At 49.4% G+C, this 25332-nt stretch overlaps 3 protein-coding genes across 5 annotated transcripts; 1 reads left to right on the forward strand and 2 right to left on the reverse strand.

Moving 5' to 3' along the window:
* Positions 1–1137: 1137 nt before the first annotated feature.
* Positions 1138–14918, reverse strand: stxbp4 (syntaxin binding protein 4). Of its 3 annotated transcripts, none has more exons than XM_068599226.1 (21): positions 14461–14918; positions 10454–10527; positions 10268–10363; positions 10091–10160; positions 9884–9958; positions 9171–9256; positions 8651–8816; positions 8182–8314; positions 7828–7934; positions 7404–7575; positions 7082–7157; positions 6860–6900; positions 6556–6652; positions 6012–6127; positions 5677–5766; positions 5498–5557; positions 5212–5385; positions 4592–4708; positions 4388–4437; positions 2858–2994; positions 1138–2725 (listed from the first exon to the last, which is right to left on the reverse strand). In XM_068599226.1, exons 1-21 carry the CDS (start codon positions 14514–14516, stop codon positions 2712–2714), a joined length of 2007 nt encoding a protein of 668 aa, XP_068455327.1. In that variant the 5' UTR covers positions 14517–14918; the 3' UTR covers positions 1138–2711. The 3 variants fall into 3 exon arrangements, with proteins under 3 accessions (XP_068455327.1, XP_068455326.1, XP_068455328.1); XM_068599225.1 differs by having other exon boundaries at positions 5498–5563; XM_068599227.1 differs by lacking the exon at positions 1138–2725 and adding an exon at positions 4052–4160 and having other exon boundaries at positions 2916–2994; positions 5498–5563.
* Positions 14919–16777: 1859 nt separating this feature from the next.
* LOC137801807 (hydroxycarboxylic acid receptor 2-like) lies at positions 16778–19196 on the forward strand. Its single transcript, XM_068599178.1, has 3 exons — positions 16778–17482; positions 18000–18679; positions 18923–19196. The coding sequence occupies exons 1-3, from the start codon at positions 17096–17098 to the stop codon at positions 19194–19196; spliced, it is 1341 nt and encodes a 446-aa protein (XP_068455279.1). The 5' UTR covers positions 16778–17095.
* A 760-nt stretch (positions 19197–19956) lies between these two features.
* LOC137801858 (microfibril-associated glycoprotein 4-like) lies at positions 19957–22649 on the reverse strand. The gene is made up of 6 exons (XM_068599287.1): positions 22266–22649; positions 21286–21438; positions 21078–21116; positions 20705–20801; positions 20467–20634; positions 19957–20303 (listed from the first exon to the last, which is right to left on the reverse strand). The coding sequence occupies exons 2-6, from the start codon at positions 21391–21393 to the stop codon at positions 20014–20016; spliced, it is 702 nt and encodes a 233-aa protein (XP_068455388.1). The 5' UTR covers positions 21394–21438; positions 22266–22649; the 3' UTR covers positions 19957–20013.
* Positions 22650–25332: the final 2683 nt, after the last annotated feature.

The raw sequence follows: 25332 nt of genomic DNA on the forward strand, positions 1-25332 counted from the left end.
TGTAGTTGTCATGGCAACAGAGACACTGAGACGTCTGAAGATGAAGATGCAGGACGATCAAAAGCTCACTCAAGGAGAGATCAAATTAGATTTATATATTAAGAAATGGAATGTTTTCCTCTCGTTTATGTCCATTCATGTATTCATGTGTTACATTATGAAACAGTGAATGATGAATGTCTCATGTATTCATGTGTTACATTATGAAACAGTGAATGATGAATGTCTCATGTATTCATGTGTTACATTATGAAACAGTGAATGATGAATGTCTCATGTATTCATGTGTTACATTATGAAACAGTGAAGAAGACGAAGGTCCTGCAGCTACAAGGTGTTTGGGTGAAGGGCAGCGCATGTATCCAGGCAAAAGGTCTGTGATGAAATAAGTGATCGTAAGAAACAATCTCACACACACACACACACACACACACACACACACACACACACACACACACACACACACACACTATGACCTACTTCCTCCTGGCCGTCTTCGTTGCATCGTCTGCGTCCTGACTCATAGCTTATTGCGTAACCTCCTCCCACTGGGGGGTGAGGGAGGAGGAGGGGAGGAGGGGGGAGGGCGCAGGGGGGGAAGGGGAGGGGTCACATCCTGCTGAATGCAACATAAGACCTTTAAAATATATATAATCTCATTATATAATCTCAAAACAAACCAGAAAATCAAAGTTTCTAGTCTTCTTCCTGATGTCAGGGACAGGAGAGGAAGCTCGAACTCTTCCATCTCCTCATCCTCACTTCTGATCTGGTTCATTTAAAGTGTTAAAGTACTGTAACACCTGTGAGCAGGTACGTGTCCGGTCACAGTTTTAAAGAAAGATTGTAACATTTAAATAACTCCGTAAACTCGGCCTCATCGAATTCTGTCCATTCGTCTCACATGTTTCTGTGTCTACAGGTACAACTCTTCTCCTTCTCCTTCTTCTTCTCGTGGATAATCTGGAGGAAGGGAAATCATAACTCAGTTATCCTGCAAAAGGCTCTCAGAGGTCAGGACTTCCCACCTCGCTGGGCCTCAGGAGCCGCAGCTGAGCTTCTTCCAGCTGCTTTCATCTGAAACAATGAAGGAACCAAAACAAGCTTCTGCTTCCCGAAAGAAGAACTCGTGAAAAGTTTGTTTCATAAATATTTACTGAGAAAAAGAATGAAGGACAAACAGCAACAACTCCAAACACCAAGAAAGCATCTCCAGCGTCCAATCAGGCGTCAGCCGTCCTGTGACCACGACGGCCACGTCCCAACATGAAGCTCGTGGATCCTTCTCGTCGTCCTCGTGGTTCTGTGGTTTCAGGACTTCTGTCTGTTGACGCTTCAGTCTTTGCTTCTGTTCTAAAGCAGGAAGCTAGTTTCCTCTCCGGACTCGCTCTGGACCGCAGCCACAGGAAATGGAAACCACGGCATGTTAAAGGTTCGCATCGCGCGCTACATGAAGGTTTTTGTTAAGGACGACGTCAGCGTTTTGGGAGCTTTACCCACAATGCTCTCTGGTCTCTGATCGGTCTCGTCAGATTTACAACAAAACCTGCAAGAAACTCTTAAAATATAATCTGTTCCAAACAGCCGACGTCATGATGCGTTCAAGCTCTATTCAGTAAACATGAGGCTTGAGTCTAGATAAATTACGACTTTGCTTGATATGTGCAGTTTGAGTTCACCTGGATCCTTGAAGAGAAACACTGGTGCACCCGTGATGGTGATGGTATCTGACCGGCGTTATGCAACAGAAGGAGAAACACAACATTTAATACGTTGTTTAGATAACTAGCCTCGTGTCTCAGTTACCACGAGTCACATGACCTCCATCAACACACCTGGAGGAGACCCGTCACACCTGTCAGCACTGAGCCAGGAGCTGCTGACTTTCTGTTATTTTTTACTTGGTTCTTCTATATAAACTTCACACTGGACATTAAAACCAGCAGCGTTATGTTTGCTGGTGCTAAAGGGACAGAACTACTCCGTAAGAAAGATATAAACTCCTATCAATAAAATATGCGTTTATATCTTTTACTGCGGATCTGTGTAATGAATGCTTTACAAACGAGAGCCCGGGTCTCTGGGACCTCACGTCTGGTTCCACTGGCTCGTAACGATCACTTGCTCGTCAGCACGTTAGCACGTTAGCTCATTAGCTCGTTAGCTCGTTAGCTCTGTACAGGGACAATAACTTCATACAGTTAATTGAGAAGAGGGATTCACTTCTGTCTCACGGTGTAAAACCAACCAGAAAAGACCGCGGTAGCTTCCTCTACGTTGGACTCTCTGTAGTCGTCTTGGTGCCAGGTCCCTCCCATAAGCAGTAAGGTGACCGAGGGCAGAAACGTCAGAGGCTCATGGCGGTCGTCCACTGAACAACAGTCTCCTAAAGGGTGCTAACATGCAGACACCAAAAGACCAACCGATTGTTTGGGAGAAGACTGCAGTTTGTAAAAACACGTTCATGCTAACAGCTAACAGCACATTTAAACTTGAGCGATGGTGGCACATGTATGCATTTCTTTACACATCATTCAGGTTAAAACACCGGAAACAAACTGCTGATCAGTGACGAGTGAGAAGATGAGCAGAGACAACCGCTGAGACAAGAGTCCATCGCTAGCAGCTACTGAGGAGATGAGGAGGTGTCGGGGAGGAGAGGCTTTGGGTTGACGGTTGGCTGCCGGTGTCCTGCAGACGTCTCGGCTCCTCTAGAAGGTCAGCACTGCAACAGGAGGACAGTTAACGCCCGGCGGCGGCGGGTGGGGGGGGGTCAGTCCGGCAGCAGTCGCATGCGGGAACACGGAGGACCAGGACGTGCAGACGGCATGCGTGGAGCCCAGCAGAGGTCACTTACAGTCCACCTCCATGATGGCTCTCACGGTCCTCGTGAGCTCCTTCGCCTCTTGGGCGAGCGCCGCCGCCGTCCAGGGGCTCTTCTTGTGGCGGGGAGGCGGAGCTTGAGACGACGATCCCACTTTAACGTCTCCAGAGCTGCAAAACCAAGGAAGGGTGAGTCAACGGGGAAAGACTGCACGGTGACCAGGCTGAACCACGGAGGTTTCACCAAATACAGAACCGAAGTTCTGGTTTCTTGGTTCAGTTCTCCGTGAAAACACAAGATGTGTCCCGAGAACTCTGGAACAACACTACAGTAGAACTACAGGACACCAGGACTATGGGTTCCATCCGCTGAAGAACGTAGAACTTTGCAAAACCTCTGATCAGCGTTCTCTCTGTTTCTTAAAGCTAACGTTGTTTCTGTTTCTTAAAGCTAACGTTGTTTCTGTTTCTTAAAGCTAACGTTGTTTCTGTTTCTTAAAGGCTAACATTGTTTCTGTTTCTTAAAGCTAATGTTCTTTCTGTTTCTTAAAGCTAACGTTCTTTCTATTTCAAAGCTAACGTTCTTTCTATTTCAAAGCTAACGTTCTTTCTATTTCAAAGCTAACATTCTTTTTGTTTCTTAAAGCTAATGTTCATTCTGTTTCTTATAGCTAACGTTCTTTTTGTTTCAAAGCTAACGTTCTTTCTGTTTCCTAACCCTCATTTAAACTGATTTATTACATAATCTCAGAGCGTTTACTCCGTGAACGTCTCTCTTTGTGAGCTTGAATGACTCGTGGCTTCAGTGATGTAACTTCTCGTGTCTTCAGACCTCAGCGAACAGGACAACCTACATTTCCTGTTACGAGTGGCCCAGAAACAGAACAAAGGGAAGAACCCTTACGAGGGTCCTGTGGTTATGAAACACATGTGGAGGTGTCCCACTGACCTGGACTGGAATAAAAAGGAAAGCAGGCAGGAGGCATCACGGCTGGGTGACTCAATAACACGACCGCTGGACCTGATGCACTGAAGCCGCCTTACACAACCCAACAGAAGGGTGATAAACCCATGTTATGCTTCACTAAGAGCCGGATCTGAACTCGATATAGCAGGAAAACATAAAGGAGGCGAGATTACGCCACAGAGACTCAGATTACATACAGGGAGGAAACATATTTTAGGTCAAAACCTGCTTTTGAAATGTAACCGTAGAGGAAGGAAATACCTGTCGTCAATAAAATGGATCATTTTCTTTTTTCCTCGGTTTTTCAGATCGGAAGGATGCAGAAGAAGGAAAGGAAGGACAAGGAATGAGGGAAGGACAGGAGGAGAGGCTAAGGGAGAAACAAAGAGAGGGAGGATGGAAGGAATCAAGGAAGGATGCAGTGTATGTCGAAACTGGCTAATGGGCTGTGCTCTGTGCAGGATCTCTCATTATGTGACTCCAGTGGTGGTGTTGGGGTCAAAGACACACACACACACACACACACACACACACACACACACACACACACACACACACACACACACACACACACACACACACACACACACACAATACCTGGAGCTCTTTGTTGGTCCTTGACTCTCAAGTAGGAATTCTTGAACGTTCTGCAGACAAAACAAAGAAAAATAAAATACAAAAAGTTCTTAAAAGTTCTATACAACCAGAGGAGTCGCCCCCTAGTGGTCAGGAGAGAGAATGCAGCTTTAACACATGAAGCATAGACTTCTATACAACCAGAGGAGTCTCCCCATCTTTTACCTCCACAAAGCTCAGCAGTTTTTCCGTCGACATCTCAAAACCCTTTTTGGCCGCTTCGCTCTTCCGTAGTTGACCCTCCAGGACGGCGACCTTCTTCTTCTGCTCGTCCGTGTCGTTCTGAGACGAAGACAACGGAGACGTTTAACACTCGACCTTCTTCAGTGCTTCTCACCAATCAACCACTAGAGGGAGCGTGTTGACATGAACACGTTTGACCACTAGAGGGAGCGTGTTGACATGAACACGTTTGACCACTAGAGGGAGCGTGTTGACATGAACACGTTTGACCACTAGAGGGAGCGTGTTGACATGAACACGTTTGACCACTAGAGGGAGCGTGTTGACATGAACACGTTTGACCACTAGAGGGAGCGTGTTGACATGAACACGTTTGACCACTAGAGGGAGCGTGTTGACATGAACACGTTTGACCACTAGAGGGAGCGTGTTGACATGAACACGTTTGACCACTAGAGGGAGCGTGTTGACATGAACACGTTTGACCACTAGAGGGAGCGTGTTGACATGAACACGTTTGACCACTAGAGGGAGCGTGTTGACATGAACACGTTTGACCACTAGAGGGAGCGTGTTGACATGAACACGTTTGCGTCGCTCACCTTTCCGGCCGGCTGCTCCGCTCGCTGCGTCTTCAGCTCGGCGATCTCGGCCTCCAGCAGGTGGATCACTTCCTCGTAGTCCATCTCCATGCCTCGGGCCTGCTTCTGAGCAGCCTCGGCCAGCTGGATGCGAGTCCTCAGAGCCCGGCTCTCCTCTGCGCCGAGCTTCATGTCCTGCAGAGGGAGGAGGACGAAGAGGAGGAGGATTATTATGATGTGTTCCTATTATTCTGTCCATGTGGATATTCCATGTTCAGCAGTGTTTTCAGCTGCAGGTGTGACTCACCTGTTTGACCTGGATAAGCTCCGCCTCCATCTGATGGTGAACTCTCTGAGACTCCACCAGCTGCTCCTGAACAGAGGAGCGACGTGTCAAAAACCAACTCGTCTTGGCTGTTCAGCAGGACGCATGTGAGACTCCTGAGCTGTGTTGTTGTTGTTGTTGTTGTTGTTGTTGTTGTTTACCTGCAGCTTCTTGATCTCCCTCAGAGCCTCGATGTGCTCCTTCCTCAGCCGCTCCATCTCCTCCAGGTCCTCAGAGTCCGACGCCGACGGCTGCACAGAGAGCAGAGTCACATGACCTCACAACCTCGTGTTTCATGGTTTCTTTCAGAATAAAAGCCTGCGGCGGTGAATATTTTAGATTATTTTTTTATGTATTATTTTTGGTTGAAATAGTGAGATTAGTGTTCATGACATCTGTGTGCTGACGTGCAGGAGATGAATATTGACTCTTCGATTGATAGACAGATTGATTGATCGGTTGGTCTGAAACGAGGTCACACTCATGCGTCTCGTACCCGCTGGCCGCTCGGCGACTCCAACACGGACCAGTCCTCAGACGTGAACCGCGGCCGGCCGGCGGCTAGCAGCTCCAGCTGGGGCTGGAACAGCTCCCCGATGAGGCTCTCAAAGTCTGAGGACACACACACACACACACACACACACACACACACACATTGAATATAAATATGGATATGATTAAAGTTGTGTATTTGACTGTTAGCTTTACAGTTAGCTTGACCATTAGCTTGACTGTTAGATCAACCGTTAGCTCAACCGTTAGCTCAAACGTTAGCTTGACCATTAGCTTGACTGTTAGCTCAACCGTTAGCTCCACTGTTAGCTTAACCATTAGCTTGACCGTTAGCTCGACCGTTGGCTGAAGAGATGAAGGCTCTGGATGAAGTGAAGAGAGTAAACAACGCTTCGGTTGGTTTTTCTCTCTCCACGCTGGACGGGTTCCAGCGTCGCGAGTCCCGTTAGACGTGAACACGTTTATATTACAACACCACGCAAATCAATAATCAATAATCAACGAGGACCCTCAGCGTGGAGTCTTACCCGCGAAGGCCACCGTGCCGGCTCGGTCCGGCCGGAGTCTGGACCGGAGCGCCTGCCGCTGAGCGTCCGAGGGCTTCAGACCGAGCAGCTCCAGAGCCTACACACACACACACACACACACACACACACACACACACACACACACACACACACACACAGATCAATAGAGTGGGGACACGTGTTCCTTTAGGGCAGAATCTGACCTGTTGATTGATTATGGGGGAGTATGTGTAGACTAATTGACGATATGATAAACACACACACACACACACACACACACACACACACACACACACACACACACCTGTTCCAGTCTCTCCAGTTTGAGTCTCCTGCTGGAAGATTCTGCAGAAAGAAACACAGAAATATGAAACATGAGATGTTTGAACCAACAGTTCAGTTCATTCGTTGCTAATTAAGAACATTTTAACACCATAATGAAACATTACAATAAATATTTCAACATATAATATTAGTTTAATGATTTTTAGTATCTTGTTTAAAGAAGACAGATTACAAAACACACCGGGCTTCGTATCAGCGCTGCCCTCTGGTGGGGAGGAGACGCACGGCGGCTCAGGTCTGACTGGAGACACGCGCACCTGCAGACACGTGTGTGTGTGTGTGTGTGTGTGTGTGTGTGTGTGTGTGTGTAGGGGCACAGATGACTGGCATTACATAAAGTGGTTATGAAACATTCTGGAAGACTTTAAGGAATAACTTACAGTTTTCACATGAATGATTCAATAAATCTTTCTGAGGAATATTTATCATGAATGAGCACTGAAGTGGTTCAGGTCCCAGTTCACAGACCAGGAGAAACCAGTACAGCTCTGGTCTGGTCCCACCTGGCAGACGTTGACCACCGGCAGCGTCTCGCTGGCCGGGTTGCGGCTGGCGGTGATCTTGGTGCCGGGCGCCGGCCCGCGGGCCTGCGGGGCCACAGGGCTGTGGGGCCCGCTGCTGGAGCCCGAGGAGGAGCGCCGCCGGATGAAGGCCACCTCCACCGTGGGGTCCGGTCTGAGGGGCACGCCACAAGAACCGGGATGAGGGGGGTTCGAGTCCCTTAAATATACACTGAGAGTCCCTTAAATAAACACTGAGAGTCCCTTAAATACAGACTCAGAGTCTCTTAACTCTTTCTGTAAAAACAATCGCTCACACAAACAATAAGAGTAAATAAAACATGACTCAGATAAACTTGTATAAGCCCTGAAGAGCAGATGTTTTACAACCAGCTCAAACTCTGTTCGGGTCTCTGTGGGATTGGACCTGAGCTTGGTGCGCGTCAGGATGCTGCGCGCCTCCTCGTACGTCACCCCGATCAGAGACTCCTTGTTGATGGACACCAGCTGGTCTCCGACCTGCAGCCGGCCGTCCTGAACAGAAGCATGAGTTTCACGTTTGCAAGATAAACCCAAAGAAACAGAAACTAAGAGGCCCCAGGACGCCGCCGCGAGGGCCGCCGCCGCCGCGAGGGCCGCCGCCGCCGCCGCGAGGGCCGCCGCCGCCGCGAGGGCCGCCGCCGCCGCCGCGAGGGCCGCCGCCGCCGCGAGGGCCGCCGGCGCCGCCGCGAGGGCCGGCGCCGCTAACGGGATGGTAGTGCAGCGCAGAGCAGCCGCTGACCTTCTGGGAGTCTCCTCCTGCCACTATTTCCTGAACGAACACCATTGGTCCTTCTGCCCGGTTGGCTCCGCCCTTGATGACGAGCCCCAGGCCGGTTCCCTTGGCGATGCATATCAACTGAATGCCGCTGTCGCTGTGAAAAGAGACGAAGCGCGACTTATAAAGCGCTCAGCTTCAGTTTCCTCCAGCTCGGCTTCATTCTCTAAGAACAGTTTCATTGTTTCTGATCGCAGTAAATTAATCCAAATGGTTTTATCTCATGGAGGAAAACAAAACGCGTCTGAACGACTGATCACTGGACAGTTTGTGGCTCATAGTGGGCACAACGGCACATCTCAGAGGGGGCTTTTATTGTGAAGGGCTCCTGCGTGTCATTGGTTAGTCTGTTGGTATGAAACACCTGGCAGGTGGTTGGACAAGGGGAGGAGTGAGGAATTTAAGAAATGAGTGTAATCCTGGTGGTTCCTACCTGAAGGTGTGGGGGGGCGTGTGCACGGCGTGGGGGGGCGTGTGCACGGCGTGGGGGGGCGTGTGCACGGCGTGGGGGTACGAGGCGACGCCCTCCTTAGGACTGAGCAGCTGAGGACTCTCTGATCGGGAGGAAGAGGAGGAGGAGGCCGTGTCCGTCAGTTTCCCTGAGCAGAGAGGAAGAAGGAGAAGAAGAAGAAGAAGAAGAAGAAGAAGAAGAAGGAGAAGAAGAAGAAGGAGAAGAAGAAGAAGAAGAAGAAGAAGAAGAAGAAGGAGAAGAAGAAGAAGAAGAAGGAGAAGAAGAAGAAGAAGAAGAAGAAGAAGAAGAAGAAGAAGAAGAAGAAGAAGAAGGGAGAGGGAACAGAAAGTGAGAGGCCGATGGAGGGAAGAGGTGGAGAAATGTGGACATGAGGACATTTTTAAAATGTGGGCACACTTCAGGTTCAGGTTGAGGTCAAAGAAGCGTCTGAATGTGTGACGTGAAGTCCTCACAAGTGTAGAAGAGTCAGCGTGTGTTTCACCTGTGGAGAGCTGAGTCGGTGAAATTCTCCCCGAAGCCGAGAAGTGATGAGAGCCGTACTTCTCCATCAGCTCAGAGAACTCCCTCCTGAAGGACACACACACACACACACACACACACACACACACACACACACACACACACACACACACACACGTTGATGAAATATTGTGTTTTTTTTCTTTATTTCTTCATCAACAACCTGTTGAGAATCAGAGCTTTTATTTTGGTAGTCTTCACTTGATGTGTGAGTGTTTGCCTCCCCCTCCTGGACGCAGAGGGAACTACGTCTCTCCTCACGTCAACGTTACTGCCATCAGCGCCCTCAAGGTCAGAGGTCGACCTCCAAAAGGTCCCGATGGTTTTGTAATCTAGAGCAGCTACGGTGGCCCCGTTGGGACATTTCTGGAGCAGGACGTGTTTCTCTGGTGCGCTCGCCCCGACTGAGCGTCCTGACGTCCAGACGGCGTCACAGAGACGCGCTGTGGCCTCGCCTCATCGCGGGCGTCCTGATTGTGTCGCTGTGCGTTCGTCTCCAGCTGACGAGGGAAACACCGAGACAGCTGAGCTCAGCGCTGCCGGACCGCTGCGCCGATGTGCAGAGGAAGGAGGACTTTCACCTTTGAACTTCATGGTTTTCTTCTTCACCGAGTCAAACCGCACCTGGACCTCAAGGTGTCGTCATGACAACTCATCCTGTCACTCGAGTCTCACCTGGATTCATCGTCTCTGGCGATCAGCAGCGACATGTGATTGGAGAGCGAGGCGGTCCTCAGGATCTCCACCGCCCTGTCAGAGCACGGGACAGGTGAACACCACAGGTAGGGTGCACACACACACACACACACACACACACACACACACACACACACACACACACACACACACACACACACACACACAGATGAACTGAAACCTCACCTCTCATTGGTCACCCCGACCAGACTGGTGTTATTGACATCCAGAATCAGGTCACCTGACTTCAGTCGACCTGGAACAGAGACACAGAGAGGTGAACAACAATACAACAATAACAACAATAACAACAATAACAACAACGTCCCCCAGTCAGAGAGAAATCAGCAGTCAGCGACTCGCCGTCCAGAGCTGCCGGCCCGCCGCCGATCACTCGCTTGATGAAGATGCCGAACTCTTCTCCCGTCATGGCTCGGTAGCCCCCGATGATCTTCACGCCTGCACAGGGACGAGCGTTAGAGACACTGACAGAGGTCACAGAGGTCACAGAGCTCACAGAGGTCACAGAGGTCACGAGACGGCGCTCACCGAGTCCCTTCTTGCAGTCGCAGAACTCCAGCCGGTGGACGTCTCGGTTGATGCCGTGCGGGCCCATGATCGTCCTGCAAACAGCGAAACAAACAAACAACACGAGGGATCCATCAGCATCAGCCGGCTGCAGAGCCGCTGCCTCTCACGCGACTCGCAATCTAATCACGGCAGGATTTCACCCCCCCCCCCCCTTTACCCCCCCCCCCCTCCCCGCTCCAGCCAGCCCCGCCCCCGCGGTGGTGACCTGGATGTTGGTGAAGTCCAGCAGACCAGGAACTCTCAGCAGGTTCCTCCAGAGCTCTGCTGCAGGTGGACGTTACCGTTCCTCTGGTCGCTGAACGCACCGCCGCTGTCTGCCGGAGCAGAGATGTGTGTGTGTGTGTGTGTGTGTGTGTGTGTGTGTGTGTGTCACAGTGTTTTTGTCGAGGCAGCATCTCTCGTGGCGAACAGACTGACTTCACAGGGCCGGCTCTAGAGGGCTCCAGAGGGCTCTAGGGGGCTCTAGGGGGATCTAGAGGGCTCTAGAGGGCTCTAGAGGGCTCCAGAGGGCTCCAGAGGGCTCTAGAGGGCTCCAGAGGGCTCCAGAGGGCTCTAGGGGGCTCTAGGGGGATCTAGAGGGCTCTAGAGGGCTCTAGAGGGCTCCAGAGGGCTCCAGAGGGCTCTAGAGGGCTCTAGAGGGCTCCAGAGGGCTCTAGAGGGCTCCTGGCCACCTTTGACCTCCACTGTAAGAGCAGCGTTTCAAAGTTTTAGCACCTCGCTAAGGGGCAGCTGGGGGCTTGAGAAGTCCCACTCTGGATATTACAAGCAGTGTCACGTGATTCTTTGGGCCACCTCGAAGCAGCAGGACACACTGTGAAGCCTCTATGGACCCACGATCAGCTCATGACGGCGACATGTTGAGGTGTCAGTGAGGATTTAACCTGAGAGAGTTGCATCAGGACTTCAGAAGACTTGGGGAAGTCTCTAAAGACGGAGGACAGATCTGCTCAACAGAGATGTGTCTTCAACAACCAGCTTCAGCTCTCTGTGCTGCTTCGTCTCCGTGGCTTCAGCTGTCCGTGCACGTTCCAGCTTTGTTTCCAAAAGCTGAAACCTGAGCGTACGTGAACCAGGTCTGGAGCTGAGAGCTGAAGCCTGAAGCTTAATCGCACTGGAACAGGAGTCAAGTTAACTCCTAAACCAATTAGGGATCAGACTAAGAGGCAGAAGTTCAAAAGGCAGGCGGGGATCAGACCTTCAACCCACACGATCCGGCCGAGAAAGAACGGGAACCTACCAGGACGTAAACCACAAAGCCAGCCCACGTACCGGTACCGCTAAGCCAGTATAAGCTTCCTAGTCACCTGTTCAGACCCCTTTCAGAGACGTTCTCATTGGCTGCATTCAGACCTGTTGTTTCCTGCTCAGCCGTTACAGACTCAACGTCCATGTGTTCGATTCCCCAACAGAACCTCGTTCCAGCCCTAAATCTGAAGGTAGAACTGTTTGCTGGAAATACACCAAGTCATAGAAAGTAAACAAGTCCAGAAGATGACAAAGCAGATCCTTCCTGAGCTCAGATGTGATCTGCGAGGTGCTGCCGCCAGCAGGGCATGGGGTCACATACACAGTGTGTTATGTAAGGGATAACCTACGGAGGAGTGGATGAACAAAGACTCCAAGGTGAAGCAGAGGTCACTCTGATCCCTCCGGAGGGCTTAGTATGAAACAATAACATCATCCATCCGAGCGTGCGGGACAAACTAAATTATTTATTCATCACGGAAAAACATGTTGATCCAAGACGTTCAGGCGTCTCAAAGAAGATGTCTGATTATGTGACATTGATCACCTCTTTTATTTAATCAAAGACATCGGGACGATCACCACACGTTATTGATCATCAGGCAGTTTCTGCTGTGAACCCATGAAGACACACCGTGAACCCATGAGGACACACCGTGAACCCATGAAGACACACCGTGAACCCATGAAGACACACCGTGAACCCATGAAGACACACCGTGAACCCATGAAGACACACTGTGAACCCATGGAGACACACTGTGAACCCATGAAGACACACTGTGAACCCATGGAGACACACTGTGAACCCATGGAGACACAATGTGAACCCATGGAGACACAATGTGAACCCATGAAGACACACCGTGAACCCATGAAGACACACCGTGAACCCATGGAGACACACCGTGAACCCATGAAGACACACTGTGAACCCATGAAGACACACCGTGAACCCATGGAGACACACTGTGAACCCATGAAGACACACTGTGAACCCATGGAGACACACTGTGAACCCATGGAGACACAATGTGAACCCATGGAGACACAATGTGAACCCATGGAGACACAATGTGAACCCATGGAGACACACTGTGAACCCATGGAGACACACTGTGAACCCATGGAGACACACTCCTAAGGGAAGCCCTCAGGAATGTAGAAGCTTGGAAGCTTGTAAAACAGGAAAGGTGGGGTCATAGCACATCTCTCTCTCTCTCTCTCTCTCTCTCTCTCTCTCTCTCTCTCTCTCTCTCTCTCTCTCTCTCTCTCTCTCTCTCTCTCTGTCTCTCTTCTAAAGTCTCTTCTGCCAGATAAAAGCACAAAATGACTAAATAATCTGGATCCCAGATCGAGGCTGAGGAAAAGAACCCGGCGGCCGATTGGACACGAGCAGCTCAATCTGCTTTGCTTGCTCTAGATTAAATCAGCCTTCATGGACTCACCAGCGCCCCCGGTGGTCATTCCTCTTCTATCAAAACAAATGCTGGTTTTCAGGTGAATAAGCGGAACGCAGCAGCTCTCTGAGACCGAGCGCTTCCTGTTGGGACACGAGGGCAATTAAACTGAGCACTTAATACCTGATAATCTGCATCACCTGTCACAGGTGATTAGTGTCAGGCAGTAACACAGAGACGCACTGCAGACACACACACAGACACACACAGACACACACAGACACACACAGACACTACAGAGACAAAACCTTGCGTCTCCATTTTTGGAAGAAGTAAAGTCATTTATATAGACTTCTATACAACCAGAGGAGTCGCCCCCTGGTGGTCAGGAGAGAGAATGCAGCTTCAACACATGAAGCATAGACTTCTATACAACCAGAGGAGTCGCCCCCTGGTGGTCAGGAAAGAGAATGCAGCTTTAACACATGAAGCATAGACTTCTATACAACCAGAGGAGTTGCCCCCTGGTGGTCAGGAGAGAGAATGCAGCTTTAACACATGAAGCATAGACTTCTATACAACCAGAGGAGTCGCCCCCTGGTGGTCAGGAGAGAGAATGCAGCTTTAACACATGAAGCATAGACTTCTATACAACCAGAGGAGTCGCCCCCTGGTGGTCAGGAGAGAGAATGCAGCTTTAACACATGAAGCATAGACTTCTATACAACCAGAGGAGTCGCCCCCTGGTGGTCAGGAGAGAGAATGCAGCTTTAACACATGAAGCATAGACTTCTATACAACCAGAGGAGTCGCCCCCTGGTGGTCAGGAGAGAGAATGCAGCTTTAACACATGAAGCATAGACTTCTATACAACCAGAGGAGTCGCCCCCTGGTGGTCAGGAGAGAGAAGTAGAGTCCTTCTGCTAAGACATTATTTAAAATCTGTATTTTTCAGTAAACCTCTTGAGATTTTAGAGTTTGGAGAAACACAAGTTCTACCCGGCAACAGAGACATCAATACGTAATAAATATGAACCATGAATCTGAAGAATGATGAAAGGAAGAAGAGAAGAAGGAACAAAATGTCCCTTTGGGAAGAGGGAGGTCTCCTGCAGGGACAGGACGTGTTGCTGCTCCGACACGCGTGACCCAGAACGAAGCATGTGGACTTAAACTCAGAGGCATCTGCCGGTAAGCAGCCGGTCCACCTGTGACCCACATGCAGCAAACACGCTTTAACCCCTAGAGGAGGCACTGTTTGGACGAGGAGGAGGAAGGAATCAAGGAAGGAAGGGAGGAAGGGAGGAGGAATCAGCTCACCAGTAGAGGAGAGACAGCCCATCGAACCGCTCGGCGTCCTTCGGGAGGAATGGCATCGCACGACGGTCCGAGACGGGAAAATAACAACAACAGCACCCAACCAATCACACACACACTCACACACTCACACACACTCACACACACTCACACACACTCACACACACACACACACACACACACAGACTCACACACTCGTGTTACGGCGCCATGAGGCGGGGGGGTCCGGAGGAGGAGACGCGACGAGAGGCGGCGGTTCAAACCAGGTCGCTGCGAGAGAGACCGGAGCGACGAGGAGAGGGATGAAATCCTCCTGGACGGGAGCAGCACACGCTTACCTTTACTCACTAATCCATCACACACACACACACACACACACACACACACACACACACACACACACACACACACACACACACACACACTTAACATAAGCACGTGCACTCAAACGTCACAGAGGATGTAACTTCAAACATTTTCTGGAGACGCGTCTCTTCCTCCAGCCCAGAGATTAGAGTCTTAAAGCGTTTTGTTGTTTTCTCTCTGGATTTAATTCAGAGACGTAAATATTTTAATTTATTTAAAAGACGGGTTTAAATTCTGATTTATTTATTATCTGTTTTGGCTCAGAGGACACAATGAGGAGGAGGAGAGGGAGTGAGAGCTGTGCCACCTTCAGAGGGTCCAGAGGGACCAGAAGGGTCCAGAGGGTCCAGAGGGACCAGAGGGACCGGAGGGACCAGAGGGACCGGAGGGACCAGAGGGTCCAGAGGGACCGGAGAGTCTATCGTGTCGTAATGGATCAGTATCAGCTGATTAAATCCAGACCCGGATCCTGAACTCGACTGTACAGCTGATCAGCAGATATAAATAGAGACTTGAATATAGTATATATATATATATATATATATATATATATATATATATATATATATATATATATATATATATATATATATATATATATATACATATATATGATTTAGATGAAAGTAGTTTTATTAGAATCTCCTTCAGAGTCTCAGTGAATCACTGAGACTCTGACTCATAAAACAGCAACATCAGTAATCTTGTGATTTCATAACTTTCTCCATTTGTTGAAAACTCCGTCATGTCGACCTCCCGAGTCAAGAAGACAGGAAGTGTGACGCGCCGAGCGTGAAGAAGACAGGAAGTGTGACGCGCCGAGCGTGAAGAAGACAGGAAGTGTGACGCGCCCAGCGTGAAGAAGACAGGAAGTGTGACGCGCTGTTGACCCAGAAACACCAGCGCCAGCGCGCTGACCTTTTGAACCTGGACTGTAGCATAATGAGTATTGTTCTGTTGTTATTGTTGCTCATTATTCATATTGAAACTGTGATGTTCATCTTTGTTTATATTTTTACACCACTTTATCTTTTGGGCCTTCCTCATATCTGACATGCATATCAGGACGGTTGGTGAATGTTTTATTGTCGGGGTCTCGCATAAGCAACTGGCTCTCTAGCGCCCCCTAGGACTGTTGTTCTGTTTGAAAGCACACACTTATCGCTTGTAATTTTACACACATGTCCAGTTCCATCTGCTCTGCAAAAAAGTGAATCAGAGCATTAAGCTCCGCCTATTTGGATTTTCCGCCATTTTGAACTTTGTGAAAACCCATCTTGTCAAACTCCTCCTCGCTTCACTTACTGACATCTGCTGTGGTTAGTGACTGGAGCTTTACCATCAACAGGTATCAGAAACCTGTCGATGACGTCCTCTTCTTAGGGGCGTGGCTTGTTTTTTAATACCCTCCAAACTTTCAGCATATGTGTACATGTACTAGTGTGTACTTGTACTAGTGTGTACTTGTACTAGTGTGTACATGTACTAGTGTGGCAACATGAGGACGTGGTGATGAAAGCGACCAATCAGGAGCATCCTGGATGCATAAAAACACTGACAGCAGTTTATGAACTCTTCATGAAGGAAGTCGTCGCAGACGGCGGACCGGTGAGTTATGAATATTATCATTTATTGATGTTTCTTACTTCTTCAAAGATGTCAAAGTTTCATACAGTTTACATATTTTACATCTCTGTATTTTTCTTCTTATATATTATATATTTATTATATATATAAATTATTAGTTTTGTTGATATAGTTAGTTTTTTTCTGTGAAGTTTATATGCTGTATGATAATTATTTTACGAGATGTCAGTATTTTTTATTTTGGTAAATTATTTTCATTCACTAGAAACAGGTGCAAACATATCAGTGTTAGTATTATTATTATTATTGTTGTTGTTATTATTATATGTATTTGTAGTAGTAATAGTATTATAAAACTGCCATTATATTAAACCACTTTTATGAAGAAGTATGTGTTACCATCACGTTGCTCCACATGTTGACCTGAAGACTTCATGCTTCAGAGAGCAGAAGTGAAACTTTTATCTTGAAAACCAAAAGTACTTTGTGGGTTTTTTATTCTACAGAAAAAAACAGTAGTCGGGCAAAAAGAGGAAGTTGCAGATTTCCTGAATCTCAACACTTTCCCCCGACGGGTCGAACCACCCAGAAAAAAACCACCAACGGTTTTTATTAGAAGCTAAAAATAATTTCATTTTGTCTTCACACTGATTCTTTAGAATAAACACAAAGCGCCACATCCGCCATGTTGAACCTCACGACCCCGATGTTGAACCTCTCGGCCTCTTTGCCCGGCGGCGGCTGCCCGCCCGTCGGCATCCAGCTGGAGGGCGTGCTGCTGCCCCCGGTGCTCGTCGTGGACGTGGTGCTGGGGCTGCTGGGTAACGTGGTGGCCCTGTGGATCTTCTGCTTCAAGCTGAAGGCCTGGAACCCCAACAACCTGTTCCTCTTCAACCTGGTCATCGCCGACTTCCTGGCCCTGGCGAGTCTGCCGCTGAGGATCGACTCCTTGCTCCGGGGCCACTGGGTGTTCGGGGACGGGGTGTGCCGGATCAACCTCTTCCTGATGTTCTCCAACCGCTCGGCCAGCATCGCGCTGATGACGGTGGTGGCGCTCTACCGCTACTTCAAGGTGAGGACGCTGGGTGACGAGACTCAAATCACAGTATGCACCATAATATATATATATATTTTTTTTTAGAAAATTTATACATATTTCTTTTTACATATACCAAATTTTCCAAAAAAAATAAAAAATTTAAATTTCCGAAATTTTACAATTTTTTACAAAATCTTACAAATTTGGCAAAATTTGGCAAAATTTTACAAAATCTTACAAATTTGCAATTTCTTTTTTTCTTCTACATTTTCTAAATTTGGCCAAATTTTCCAATATATATATATATATATATATATATATATATATATATATATATATATATATATATATGTACATTTAAAGAAACTTAAATAATTTTACAAAATTCTACATATTATACGCTATTCTACATCTGTTACAAACTTTTTACAATTCTTTACACATTCAAATTTTTTTTTTTTTTACAAAATTTCACGCAATCGACAAACAAAAATTACACAATTTTACACACGTGAGCACGGTTTTACATATGTGCTGAATCTGGCTGCAGGTGGTCCACCCTCACCACCGGTTCAACCGCCTGACCAGGCGCCAGGCGGCGTGGGTTTCGGCGGTGGTCTGGCTGCTGGTGGCCGGCCCTCGGCTCCCCATGCTGGCGTACGACCACATCAAGAGCGCCGGCGGCCGGACCCAGTGCTTCTTCTTCACCTCGTACGGGGAGGCGTCGCGGGCCCTGCTGGCGCTGGTCGCCGCGCACCGCATCCTGACGGTGCTGGAGTTCGTGGTGCCGGCGGCCATACTGCTGTTCTGCTCCGTCCGCATCTTTGGCTTCCTGCGGCGGAGGCAGATGGGCAAAGCGGAGAAGGTGCGCAAGGCGATGCGGGTGTGCGTCGCCATCGTGGCGGTGTTCACGGTGTGCTTCCTGCCCACCACGGTGGCCACCGTTGGGGTGTGGGTCGTCCGCTCGTACCGGCCGTGGGACTGCGCCTCCTTCTACACCTTCACCCAGCTCTCCATCGTGTCCCTGGGGCTCAACTTCCTGAACTCGGCGCTGGACCCGGTCGTCTACGTCTTCTCCAGCTCCACGTTCAGGAGGGCTCTCTGCGACGCGCTGCCCGCCGCCCTGCGCTGCGGCGACGGCGGAGACGGCGACGACAACACGCCGTCCTCCGGGACTCAAACCACCGACCAGCAGGAGCTGAAGTCCACGATGACGGACAGGGTGACCATGTAAATAAAGGAAATAAATGTTATTTTTTGCGGTTCAAATGTAACAATTAAATATGTGTTTCACTTCCACTAATGAACCCGCCTCCTTTGACTCCTTTTGTTTTTTCATGCTGTTAAACTTTGGTTTCCTGTGTGATCATTTCCATTTTTAATTATGATCATGTGCGACTATTTGCAGCTCAAGTGGGAACATTTTGAAAGTTCACTGATTGTGAATCATCTTCCTTTCTAACGCTTCTTCAGGGTTCCCCTCTGGAATGTTTTAGGAGCGTTGAGCAACAGAGAAAACCTTTTTCCTCTGTCCACGCTGATGGCTGAAGAGCTCCATCTGGTGGACAGATCACCACCTACACCCACAGCTCCATCTGGTGGACAGATCACCACCTACGCCCACAGCTCCATCTGGTGGACAGATCACCACCTACACCCACAGCTCCATCTGGTGGACAGATCACCACCTACACCCACAGCTCCATCTGGTGGACAGATCACCACCTACGCCCACAGCTCCATCTAGTGGACAGATCACCACCTACACCCACAGCTCCATCTAGTGGACAGATCACCACCTACACCCACAGCTCCATCTAGTGGACAGATCACCACCTACACCCACAGCTCTATCTAGTGGACAGAGCACCACCTACACCCACAGCTCCATCTAGTGGACAGATCACCAACTTCACCCACAGCTCCTGTCTGGGGGTCTCAGAGCTCTGTGGTGCGTTCATGTCCGTGGTGCATTCATGTCCGTGGTGCATTCATGTCCGTGGTGCGTTCATGTCCGTGGTGCATTCATGTCCGTGGTGCATTCATGTCCGTGGTGCATTCATGTCCGTGGTGCATTCATGTCCGTGGTGCATTCATGTCCGTGGTGTGTTCAGGTCTGTGGTGCGTTGAGTCTGTACTTTTTTGTATTGAACAAATGTTTTCAACTGGACAACTGGATGAATGTTGACGTGGGTTTGTTCTTTGAATGGAAACTCTATATTTCTAAGGTTAAAGGTAAGGTCTTCTGTCCTGTACGTAAATACACATTTTGAAAATGCATCGATTAGACTTGGTGTCGTGTCGAGCACTGTCACCTCTCAGCAACAGGGGCCCGGGTTCGGTTCCCGGTCTAAGTGCTGCTTCTGTGTGTAGTTTGCATGTTCTCCCAGTGGCAGTCCAACATGCAACAAGCTGACCCTCGTAGCAAAGAGAGATCGTCCACCAGAGTGTTGAACAGAGAGACAGGAGACAAAGTGAAGACAGCTTCTGGTTTATTGTCTCCGTCCAGCAGATGATGAATCACTTCAGGGTTTCAAACATTTGACATGAAAACGTTCACCTCATCAGATCGTCAGCTGATGTTCTGCTGCACGTTGGTCCTGAACTACAGGACGGATCTTCATGCTGATGGCCTTCAGGGAGTAGTTGTGACCCTTCCAACGGTACCAGTCCACCCCAACAGCAAAGAGAGTGTTGTCAGCCCCCCAACGATAAACCCCGTTAGGGTTTGCATGGTGACAGTCATTGTACCAGAACGCCCCCAGGTATAGTTTAGCACAGCTTCCCACATTGTTGTCCTGGTCTTTGTCGAAGGTGGAGAACTTCGCTCCATTGTGGTGAGCCAGGGAATCTCCTACAGAGTGTAAACAGAACATCATGATCCAACTAGTAGTGATGTATTTTGTGTTCATGGTCAATATGTCGTGAGCATGAGGCCCACCTCCACGAAGAGAGCAGTGTTGCAGCCGGTCTTCAGACCGGCTCCTGAAGGTGCCAGACACCATAGAAAGACTCACCCGCCCCTCCATTACTGAATCCAGACACATGCAGAGCGTATCCGTTGGACTCGGGGTCGATGGAGACCGAGGAGTAGCGAGCGGACGCGTGGTTTCCACTGAAGTCCTCCATGTCCACCAGCAGCTCGTGCCCTTTCCTCAGAGTCAGGTGGGAGATAGTCTCCAGACCTGAAAACAAACACTCATGAACTCAGAAACACGAGGAAGCCACGCCCGTCGGTTTGGTTTGCTTTCTCACCGAGCCAGTACTCTCCTGCAGCGCTGCCAAAGCCGACCTTGTACTGGTCCCAGGGCCGGTAGAAGTTCAGCGAGCCGTCCATCCTCCTCTGGATCACCTGGGGGGTTCAGTGTACATGGGTTCAGCCAGTGAACACATACCTGGTGTGCTCACTGGCTGAACTCACCAGGTATCGGACAGCTGAAGTTCATAGACTCAAGGGACAGCTGGGGGGAGGAGAGTGTCGGGTTTGGAGGAACTGCCTCTCTCTCTATGCAGACGATGTAGCTCTGTTTGCTTCATCTGAACGTGGCCTTCAAGACTCACTGGGGCGACTCATTCAGTGCAGCGTTAACCGGAGAGAAGATTCAGAGCTGGAGGTATAAAAACTCACCGTCCAGCGGCCGTCTTGTGAGTCCATGTCACAGTACACCTGCACACAAAGACACTCATTAATACATCTGAGCTACAGCCTGTATTATACTGGTACTATTGTACTACTAGGACTCATATCTGCTGCATCAGAAGCTTCAGTCACAACGCGCGTCTCCTCGTGTGGAACTCTGAAGTTGGACCTGCTTCCCAGAGAGGACGGCGTGTACCTGGACAGCAGACGTGGAGCCGATGGGGTAGATAGTGTACACTCCGCTGGGTCGGCTGCTGTCATGGTTGTGGATGTCGCTGCAGTCCAGCGGCAGGACCAGAGCCATGCAGCTGGTCCACAGCGGGGCCAGGAGGAGGACCACCAACACCGGCTGGAACAGAGGACACCTGGTCTTCAGGTCTGATTGGAGCACCTCGTCAGCCATGAAACCCGCTGTGGGTTTAAACCAAACGTGCTTCTGATTCCTCCGCACAAACATCCAATAGATACGTTTACTAAACGAGGATTAATGTACTGGATAAGAGGACGTAGAAGTATAGATGTGGAGAAGCTGCCAGCAGAGAAGATGAACCCACAGCTAAATGAAACCTGTCGGGTATCCGTCGGTAAGTCCAGCCCTGAACTCAACTTGTAAAAAAAGTTCAGGGCTACATGCAGAAAGGAGTAATTAGAGAATTTGATAGCAATGTTTTTAATCCTCTCACTGAACCCGTTAACGTATTAAAACTACTGATGGACAAGCCGTCAGAAACAAACTCACCTTCATGGTAAGATTCCTGCTGAAAATAAGTGTTGTGTGAGGGCGCCGATGTCTCTTATAGCTAATGTCCTAGTAAATAAATTACTCGCAGCTGTTTCACAATACTCAACATGTGGAAACAAATGTCCTTTAGAGCTTTTGGATTACACAACGTTGGTGGCAGTGACATTTTTGGTCTAGTGTTAAAAAAAAATTTTTTTTTTAAAAAGCACATGTGGTCTGGCTGAGTCCGATCCTACAGAGTGCCGTTGAAGAAGTGTTATGAGGTGAAGGACCACTAAACAGTTTGAAGAAAAACAGGTTCTGATTAAGTCTTTTATTAGATTTTCAAAACAGTTGGACGACGAAGCCCTCAAAAGGACGTTCACCTGAAAGAAAGGGGAAAGGTCATTCATGAAGCATCATTGTACAACAAATTTACTTTATTAGCTTTTTACCTCGTTAGCCCCCCTTTACTTCACTGGCCCAGGTCTCTGGTGGATTAGGGTACTCTGGAGTGTACTTTGTATGTGAAGAAAGCTCCAATGCTCGCTGGTAGCCATTTCTTGACTGGACAATAAAGGTAGAGGGAAGTACAGCTGGCTTCCAGTTGTAGAATGAAGAGTCGGCTCCTTCCATAGGCCTTGTGTCAAAAGCCAGACCAGAGGGAGACTCAGATCCACTACCCAGGCCGGAGGTGGCAGGAGCAACATGTGGACGAAGTCCACCAGTTGGTTTGTAGGAGTCGGCACCTCCTGCAGGCCGAGTGTTGAAAGACAGACCAGAAGGAGATCCAGAACCACTGCCAAGGCTGAAAGTTGCAGGTGCAACATGAGGATAATATCCACCTGCTGGTTTGTAGAATGCGTCAGCACCTCCTGCAGGCTGAGCGTTGAAAGGCAGACCAGAAGGAGAACCAGCTGCAGAACCACTACCAAAGCTGGAAGTTGCAGAAGCAACATGAGGATAAGATCCACTTGCTGGTTTGTAGAATGAGTCAGCACCTCCTGCAGGCTGAGAGTTGAAAGACAGACCAGAAGGAGAACCAGATCCAGGGCTGGAAGTTGCAGAAGCAACATTAGGATAAGATCCACTTGCTGGTTTGTAGAATGAGTCAGCACCTCCTGCAGGCCGAGAAAGGAAAGGCAGACTAGATGGAGAACTAGAGCCAGGGCTGGAAGTTGCAGAAGCAACATTAGGAGAAGATCCACTTGCTGGTTTGTAGAATGCGTCAGCACCTCCTGCAGGCCGAGCGTTGAAAGACAGACCAGAAGGAGAACCAGCTGCAGAACCACTACCAAAGCTGGAAGTTGCAGAAGCAACATGAGGATAAGATCCACTTGCTGGTTTGTAGAATGCGTCAGCACCTCCTGCAGGCCGAGCGGTGAAAGACAGACCAGAAGGAGAACCAGAACCAAAGCTGGAAGTTGCAGAAGCAACATTGGGAGAAGATCCACTTGCTGGTTTGTAGAATGCGTCAGCACCTCCTGCAGGCCGAGAGTTGAAAGACAGACCAGAAGGCGAACCAGCTGCAGAACCACCTGCTGGTTTGTAGAATGAGTCAGCACCTCCTGCAGGCTGAGAAAGGAAAGGCAGACTAGATGGAGAACTAGAGCCAGGGCTGGAAGTTGCAGAAGCAACATTAGGAGAAGATCCACTTGCGTCAGCACCTCCTGCTGGCCGAGCGTTGAAAGACAGACCAGAAGGAGAACCAGAACCAAAGCTGGAAGTTGCAGAAGCAACATTAGGAGAAGATCCACTTGCTGGTTTGTAGAATGCGTCAGCACCTCCTGCAGGCCGAGTGTTGAAAGACAGACCAGAAGGAGAACCACTACCAAAGCTGGAAGTTGCAGAAGCAACATTAGGAGAAGATCCACTTGCTGGTTTGTAGAATGCGTCAGCACCTCCTGCAGGCCGAGTGTTGAAAGACAGACCAGAAGGAGAACCACTACCAAAGCTGGAAGTTGCAGAAGCAACATTAGGAGAAGATCCACTTGCTGGTTTGTAGAATGCGTCAGCACCTCCTGCAGGCCGAGTGTTGAAAGACAGACCAGAAGGAGAACCACTACCAAAGCTGGAAGTTGCAGAAGCAACATTAGGAGAAGATCCACTTGCTGGTTTGTAGAATGAGTCAGCACCTCCTGCAGGCCGAGCGTTGAAAGACAGACCAGAAGGAGAACCAGAACCATTACCAAGGCTGGACATTGCAGGAGCAACATATGGATGAAGTCCACCTGTTGGTTTGTAGGAGTCAGCTCCTTCTGCAGGCCGAGAGTTGAAAGACAGACCAGAAGGAGATCCAGAACCACTACCAAGGCTGGAAGTTGCAGGAACAACATTAGGATAAGATCCACCTGCTGGTTTGTAGACTGCGTCAGCACCTCCTGCAGGCCGAGCGTTGAAAGACAGACCAGAAGGAGAACCAGAACCAAGGCTGGATATTGCAGGAGCCACATAAGGATGAAGTCCACTTGTTGGTTTGGAGGAGTCAGCACCTCCTGCAGGCCGAGTGACCCATGGGAGGCCGGGTGGAGAAGCAAGTCTGTCACCAAAGTCTCTGGCCTCAGGTGCAGCAGGGCGAGCACTGAACCTGACGCTTGCAGAGTCAGTATCAGGTCTGTCGGGAGCAGCTGCGTTACCACTTGCGTGGCCTGAAACAGATATCACAGGTCCATGAGCGTGCAAGTAAAAACAGTCAGGCATCGCAACTACTCTGTCAGGATCAGTCCAGATGAGTAGATTTACAGAATGCACTCAAATGCTTTACAGTGGTTCTGAAACTGTGGGGTTGGACCTTCTAGTGGGGCGCAATGGCATTAAAGGTGGGGCAGAGATGCATATTTTCTCTTTTGCCAAAACGGCAAAAAGCCCACCAGTACAGACGTGTGCGTGCAAACAAACCAGGTATATACTACTCTTACCTCGTGCCAATCGTCTTTATGTCGGGGCGTGAACATGTTTCTTCCTCCAAAGTGGGGCGTGACAAATAAAGTCTGAGAACCACTGGTACTGATAGAAAAGACTCACCCCTTCGCGTTTCATGGAAACCGGCACTGTAGCTGAAGGCTTCAGGAGCCCCGATGTAAGGAACAGGTCCGGCACCAAAGTCCAACGTCGAACCCCGGTTCCCAGTCGCAGTTTTCCGCAAGGCAGGTAGAAGGAATGGCAGCGCCATCTGGACCGGGCCGCCGTCAAACTGGGGCGGCACATAGGAGCTGCGAGGCTTCTTCCCGGTGCCGTTAGCCGGAGGAGAGGGTGCAGCATAGACGGCATACGCTGCCCCCTGGGGAGGAGCCTCTGGAGCGGCGGCGGGTTCGTCAGCGCTGGAATCAAGATTGACAATGAACCGGTTACGCTCATAACTTGGTTTGGGGCCTGCAGCCACTCTGGGAGTTTGCAGACTGGAAGTTGACTCGTTTCCAGTGGAAGGGGTGGCCTCTTGGGCATCGTCGGGCTGATACTCAGCCGACGGTTCCAGTGTCAGGTTGACCGGCGGAAGACCTGAGCCCTCAGACTTCAGATCTG

Source organism: Clinocottus analis, unplaced genomic scaffold (genome assembly GCF_023055335.1).
Source record: "Clinocottus analis isolate CAN_PGR_092001 unplaced genomic scaffold, fCliAna1.0.p SCAF_44, whole genome shotgun sequence".
NCBI lineage: Eukaryota > Metazoa > Chordata > Actinopteri > Perciformes > Cottidae > Clinocottus > Clinocottus analis.